Source organism: Crocuta crocuta, unplaced genomic scaffold, assembly GCF_008692635.1.
Source record: "Crocuta crocuta isolate KB4526 unplaced genomic scaffold, BGI_CrCroc_1.0 scaffold103, whole genome shotgun sequence".
Lineage (NCBI taxonomy): Eukaryota > Metazoa > Chordata > Mammalia > Carnivora > Hyaenidae > Crocuta > Crocuta crocuta.
In genome coordinates, this window is record NW_027529192.1 from 22,995 (window position 1) to 30,574 (window position 7,580).

The following is a 7,580-nucleotide window of genomic DNA, read 5'->3' on the forward strand; positions in this document are numbered from 1 at the left end:
ATTAATTAACTAACTAATTTGAGTTTTAATATCTTGGAAGATAAACTATTATGTACTGTTGACTCCATATTATTGTGGTTTTCTCTATTTAAACCAGAGATAAAGAGTGCTTGGCTCCACTAACTCTTTTGGATACCAAAAGAAGCATAAAGTAATGAGTCATCAAGATCATCTGGTTATAGAGTTGCAAGAAATATTAGAGTAGTTCTGCATAAGTTGTCCCTAGCCTCATGAAATTTAAAATGTAAAGTCACTTTCCAGGTGTTTTTCAGCATCATTCTCCTCTTACATACATCCACATTTTTCTCTGCCTCCAAGTTCTTAAAATTTTTTTTTAATCTTTACGTTTGAGGGGGAGGGAGCAAGCATAAGTGGGGGAGGGGTAGAGAGAGGGTGACACAGAACTCAAAGCAGGCTCCAGGCTCTGTGCTGTTAGCACAGAGCCAAATGCAGGGATTGAACTCATGAAACATGAGATCATGACCAGAGCTGAAGTCAGACACCTAACCAACTGAGCCATGCAGACGCCCCTCTAATTCCAAGTTCATTAACCAGTTTCTTTTATAACCTTAGCAAGGAGGTCCCATAACAGAGCCTTGTGCATTTTGGCATAACTTTGGACACAGTTACAATCGTCACAAGATTCAGAATCTATAGCAATAGGGAGTCACCTGAATTTTAGGACAATTGATACTAGAAAAAATGTTGCTGCTTTTAATCTACGTTACCTTACCTGGAAATTTTTTTTATAATCTAGAATTCCATATTAAGGTGAATCAACTGCTATTTTCTGTAGATCAATAACTGGGCTAACATTTCTAAATGTAGACAGTTGTTGATGGGATTCGGGAGACAAGATTACTGCCTATTTCAGAGAAGGTTAAAAAAAATTCACATGTGGGACAAATCATGCCGCCATATTGGAATGATGCTTGTTGTTCGGAGAACTTAGAATCACAAACCCTCATCCACATACCTCAACTCACAGCCTCCTCCAACAATGACTGGATAACATGATTTTTAGGGAAACTGTAGACTCTGAAATTTAATGACCATATATTTACATTTTCATCTATGAGGCCCTTGGGTAATACAACATAACTGTGTATCTATATATAGGGATATAATGGGGAAGGGTACATTGAGGAGATAGTCACTAAGAGGAGCTACTTTCAGGTATGGGTAGAGAAAAAGAGGAATAAAGGGAGTTTAGGAAGTCTGGAAACTACATATACCCTTAATGATGTTCAAAAACTAAAGAACATCATTCAAGAGTCTCTCATGGTTTGCCTCTCTCCCTCTCCCCCACCATTTCCCCCCTTCTTCTCCCCCATGGTCCTCTGTTAAGTTCCTCCTAATCCTCCTATACGTGCAAACATATGATATTTGTCCTTTTCTGCCTTTTTTCGCTCAGCATAACACCCTCAAGGTTCATCCATGTTGCTACACATGGCCAGATTTCATTCTTTCTCATTGCCATGTGGGTGTGGGGGGGGAGGGGGGAGATGGGCATGGAGGAGGGCACTTGTGGGGATGAGCACTGGGTGTTATATGGAAACCAACTTGACAATAAACTATTTGTAAAAAAAAAAAAACACTAAAGAACAAAAAAGACAACTAAAAATTTTTAAAATTACTCTTACCCTAATGCAACTTCAAAGCTGAAAAATAAGGTTCCAGACTTCCTACACATTATACTTGTAGAAGTGTTGAGATGATATTTGATAATAAGATAAACAGTTTAGTGAAAATCCCTATATAGACCCAGAGGACTGAGATATAGTAATGATACTAGTAATGATAGCTACTATTTACCAAGCCTTTAACTAAAAGCCAGCAGTATGCTAAGACACAGAATTTCATTAAATCTTGACAACCATCCCACATCATCCTCTTTTACAGACGAGGGAACTGAGGCTTGAGAGATATAATAAATCACCCAAGTCAAAGTTGCTAAGTGCTGATGCAAGAATTGCAACATAAATTTATCTTCCTCCAAAACCCCATTACTTTCTTCATCATAGATACCTGTGTTTGAGTCTTTGCTTGGCTACTTCCTGGCTTTTACCAGAAGCAAGTAACACAAACTCTTCTTATCTGTAAAACAATCAAGATACTAGTATCTACTTCATAAGATTGTTGAGAGGATTAAATTCCCTAATGCTTTTAAAGTACTTAAAATATGATCCTGTCACAACAAGTGTTAGCTGTTTACCCACAGTGATGCCACTAGGTTCCTGTGTGGGCAGGGATAACCACTGAAATTTTATAAGCATCATTTTTTTTTCTCACGGATAAGATGAAGAAGCTGAGCTATGTGATCTTACAAGTTTTTCCAGTTCTAACTTTCTTACCTCATTTTTCCTTTCTGAAAAGCAAATGTAGGTAGCCAGGAATAACCGTAGCAGCAGGTGGAATGAGAGATGAAGGAGAAGTAGAAAAGCACACCTGCCTGGAAGAGTGGGTCAGAATTGAACAATTAAGACAGACTCAAATTCGTAAAGGTTACCTTAGGTCCCAGGGCAAATTCTACAAGCAGCAAAGGAGATCTTTACCATAATTTCTATTTAATTTCATTTCAGCACTGGTTTGAGAGCTGTTCTTATTTCCTGTTTAGATGTATAAACCACAATAACCTTCTTTGTTTTGTTCTTTATCTCCTTGCTCTTGATCTTGAAGGGAAAAAAAAAAAAGATACATTTATCGTAGCCAACACCACAAGAATATATAGCATGCAAGTAGATTCAGGTGGGAGCCCGACAGTGACCATGAGAAAGCGTGGTTAGGGATGCGGGGATGTGCCTGCAAACGGGACTCTCTGCTTGGGCAGATCATGCCTCAAACAGGACGTTCTGCCAGGAGGCCTGCACACAATATCCAAGGTTAATGATCTGCTCGCATACGAGGGAACATGCCCTCCTTAGAAATAAGGAGGAGGCTGGAATTGTGGGCAGGTCTCTCAGTAAACATGTTGTGGTCTCTTCCTCCCTTTGCTCCCCCCTGTCCTTGGAATGTGTTTGGCTACTTGGCCTTATTTGGTAAAGGAATGCATCTTGTAGATTTCAGTTTGTATCCAGTTACCGGGGTATAAAATAAACTGCAAGGGGGGCTTGCGTAGAATTGTTCCTCTGGCCAGAGTTGTGTCTGTGTCTGTCTTTTGTGTGTGTCTTGTCTTTGTGTCATTTCGCCTGCAACATCTGGCGCCCAACGTGGGGCTCGAGGGCGAATGAAACTGAAAGGGTGAGTACCCCTCGGGGATTGTAGGTCCAAGGCAGGGGGACTTTCGGGAAAATTATGGGGAATTCCCCATCAGCAAAGGCACAATACATGGAGCTAGTCAAAGGACTTCTCCACTCCATCGGGGTGAAGGCATCTAGTTGCCGTTTATCTGAGTTATTTCGCCTTGTGGAGCAGCATTGTTATTGGTTTAAGTGCCAACCCAAAGTACAATTAAACTTAAAGGAATGGAAATTAATACAGAAGGAATTATGCCAACAGCATCAGAAGGGTAACATAATTCCTTTGAAATTGTGGACTCTGTGTAGTGCTATCACTCAAGCACTTGCATTGCTTTCTACAGATAGTGAAACTAAATCTACAAAATCTGAGGTGATTTATGAGGAAGTCTCTAACGAGACACAAAAGGAATCGGAGGCTGCCGCTTTACATGATGCTTCTGCGGCCGCCGCTTTGCATTCCAGGGCTGGGGAATCAGATGCCAAATCTGACAGTTCTAGTGAGTCCTCCTCATCGTCTGACGGGAACGATGGGGTTGATAAAGTGACCCGACTTTTTCAGCAATGGTGGAAAAAACAAAATGAAGGAACAAAGAAGGTTCCTACTCCCACGGCCCCTCCCTATGCTTCTCTTTCTCCGGTATCTCATGGGGCCCCAGATGTGGGTCGAGAGGGGCGTTCCTTCTCCTTGCCTGTGTCCATGTTCTATGATGATGATATCCTTGCGCCTTCTGGTGGTTTTATTGATCCCCCACAATTATTTCCAATTCAGCGGCAAGCAGCTCCCAACAATATGGGTAATGTTCAATATTCGCCTTTTGAATATAAATTTTTCAAGGATCTTAAAGCTGCTGTCGCTCAATATGGTCCCCAATCCCCTTTTGTGTTCGCTATGTTAGATTCTATAGGGAAAACAAAATTGGTTCTACCCCTGGGTTGGGAAGCTATGGCTCAGGCCGTGCTTGAAGGATCCCAATGTTTACAATCAAGGAGCTCGTGGGAAGAGGAAGCCCGAAAGCAGGCTCGAATTCATGAGGGGCAGTACCCTCCTGGTCCCCTGGAGGATAAATTGATGGGAGAGGGACAATTTCGAGCCTTAAGAGATCAGGCTCAATATTCTGACCAGGATTTACAACAGGTGCACCAGGTATTTCTTAGGGCTTGGCGCCGTGTTGTACCTACTGGCCACGCTCAGCCTTCTTCCACAAAAACTTTACAAGGACCCAATGAACCCTATACTGATTTTCTCGCCAGATTGCGGGTGGCTGTTGACCGGGCTGTTGGACGTGATGAAATCTCGGAGATACTTTTGCAGACACTTGCTTTTGAAAATGCAAACTCGGAATGTAAACGTGTTTTGGGCCCTTTAAAAGGGCAGGGAGCTTCTATAGCTGAATATATTAGAGCTTGTTCGGGAGTGGGAGGAACCGAACATAATGCTGCCGTTTTTGCTTCTGCTTTGGCTCAGGCTATGAAGCCCTCTAAGGGCGGAAATTGTTACCATTGTGGGAAGCCTGGACATATGAAAAAGGATTGCAGAAAATTGAGGGCAAAACAAGGATATACAAAACGGAATAAGCCCCCTGGGCTTTGCCGCCGATGCGGCAAGGGGCTTCATTGGACAAATGAATGTCGTTCTAAAACTGATAAATATGGCAATCCTATTGGCAACCCACATTCAGGAAACTACTTAGCGGGCCTCAGTCCCCGGGGCCCAAGAACAATGCCGGGGACTCAGTTGGCTGCGTCTCCCACTCCTCAAGTAACGCCTTTGTTTTCCAACAACCCTTAGAGATGACTGCTACATCAGGAATAGCCAAACCTTTAATGGTGTCGGATTTACGCTCTGCAACTTCAGGCAGTGCGGCTGCTGATTTGCCTCTCGCTGAAAATGTTCTTTTGTCTCCGGGAGGTGGCCTTTATAAATTAAGAACAAACATATTTGGCCCATTGCCTAAAGGCACCTTTGGCTTAATATTGGGCCACAGCAGCGCAGCTTTAAGAGGCCTAACCGTAATTCCCGGAGTTATAGACTCTGATTTTGTTGGAGAAATTTTAATGATGGTTTCTACTTCTATTATACTTTCACTATTGGCTGGAGAACGTATAGCACAAATACTTCTCTTATCTTCCCTTTTCTGCTCTTCCTAATGAAAGGTAAGAGGTTTTGGAAGTACTGGGCAACATATATTTTAGGAAATGCTTATCAAGGATTCTCGCCCCGTTCTTTCCTGGACCATACAGGGAAGGAACTTTGAAGGGTTAATAGACACAGAGGCAGATGTTTCAGTCATTTCCTCTCAACAGTGGCCCCGGGACTGGAACAAAGAAAAAAGTCCTCTAATGTTGACAGGATTGGGCTCCATTGCAGATGTTTGGAAAAGTACTCGTCCTTTACAATGCCAGTTCCATAATGGAAAAACAGCTTTTGTCACTTTTTATATTGTTAGTATAACTATTAATATATGGGGAAGGGATCTTCTCTCTCCCATGGGGGCTTCTGTAACCATTCCGTCGGAACACTAGTGGCCACTGCTCCAGTTCCTCGGGCGCTCCCATTAAAATGGATAATTAATACTCCTAAATGGGTTAAGCAGTGGCCATTACCAAAAATGAAGCTCGAGGCCTTAGAGCAATTAGTATCAGAGCAACTTCAACTTGGCCATATAGAGCCCTCTACTTCCCCTTGGAATTCTCCTGTGTTTGTTATAAAAAAGAAATCTAGAAAATGGAGAATACTGACTGATTTGAGAGAAGTTAATAAGTGTATTGAACCTATGGGAGCCTTACAACCAGGCCTTCCTTCTCCCGCTCTTATTCCTCAAAACTCGTCTCTAATGGTACTAGAGCTTAAAGATTGCTTTTTTACTATTCCTTTACAATTACAAGATAGAGATAAATATGCTGTCATGGTTCCTGTTCTTAATCACTATCAGCCTGTTAAGCGCTATCAATGGACAGTCTTGCCACAGGGAATGATAAATAGTCCTACTTTGTGTCAAGAGTTTGTAGCTTGTTCTTTTTTTTTTAAATATTTTTATTTATTTCTAGCAGAGAGAGAGAGAGAGAGAGCGTGAGCAGGGGAGAGTCAGAGAGAGAGGGAGACACAGACTCTGAAATAGGCTCCAGGCTCTGAGCTGGCAGTCAGCACAGAGCCCGACGTGGGGCTCGAACCCACGAACCGAGAGATCACGACCTAAGTGAAAGTCGGACGCTTAACCGACTAAGCCACGCAGGCGCCCCTGTAGCTCGTTCTTTACAGTCTATCCGTCAAGAGTATCCTAATTATATTCTCTATCATTATGTGGATGTTCTCTTGTTAGCAGCCCCCAGTATTGCTGAGAGTGATAAATTCTTCTTAACGGTACAAGAGGCTCTGGAACAACATAATTTGCATCTAGCGCCAGAGAAAGTTCAAAAGGATTTTCCCATTTCTTATTTAGGGACAATATTAGAACAACACCGAATCCAGCCTCAAAAATTACAGACTAGAAGAGACCATTTAAAAACTTTAAATAACTTTCAGAAACTGTTAGGAGATATTAATTGGCTACGCCCGGTACTTGGGATTCCTACTTATCAATTACGACACTTATTTTCTACTTTAGAAGGAGACACAGCTTTATCTTTATTTTTATTTTTTACAAATAGTTTATTGTCAAATTAGATTCCACATAACACTCAGTGCTCACCCCCACAAGTGCCCTCCTCCATGCCCATCCCTCCTCCCCCCCACATCNCTCAACCTATTTCATTCATAGTATTTCATACCCCTCATTCTCCATCTGGTGTGATTGCTCAAGAAAAAGGATTAATGAATGGGTGTTTTTTACCTAACAGTTTCTCCAAAAAAATTAACTACATATACGGATAAATTAGCATTTCTTATACAGAAGGGTTGCAATCGTATTCTACAATTATCAGATTGTTACTCAGTTAACGAATGCTCCAATATCTTTATGTTTACAATTTAATGAAAATTGGCAGATTTCCCTTGCTTCATTTCCTGGTTCACTTTCTAATCACTATCCGTCATCTAAATTGATTGATTTTCTTCGAACTAACCCCATGATACCTCAATCTCCGATTTCAGATGTTCCAGTTAAAGGACNGAAGGAGACACAGCGTTAGATAGTCTCCGAATCTTAACCCCCTTGGCCTTGCAAGAGCTTCAATTTGTTGAGCAAAGATTAAATGATGGTTTTTTAACATATATTTCTGCATCTCAACCTATTTCATTCATAGTATTTCATACCCCTCATTCTCCATCTGGTGTGATTGCTCAAGAAAAAGGATTAATGAATGGGTGTTTTTTACCTAACAGTTTCTCCAAAAAAATTAACT

The 7,580-nt window shown here is 41.5% G+C and overlaps 1 protein-coding gene across 1 annotated transcript; it reads left to right on the forward strand.

The window, feature by feature from the left end:
- Nucleotides 1–3,327: 3,327 nt before the first annotated feature.
- Nucleotides 3,328–5,028, forward strand: LOC144226803 (endogenous retrovirus group K member 8 Gag polyprotein-like). The gene has a single exon (XM_077758332.1). The coding sequence runs from the start codon at nt 3,328–3,330 to the stop codon at nt 5,026–5,028; it is 1,701 nt and encodes a 566-aa protein (XP_077614458.1).
- The last annotated feature ends 2,552 nt before the right edge of the window (nt 5,029–7,580 follow it).

Coding starts and splice junctions, on each gene's coding strand:
- LOC144226803 (XM_077758332.1), top strand. CDS start 3,328: ATGGAGCTAGTCAAAGGACTTCTCCACTCCATCGGGGTGAAGGCATCT.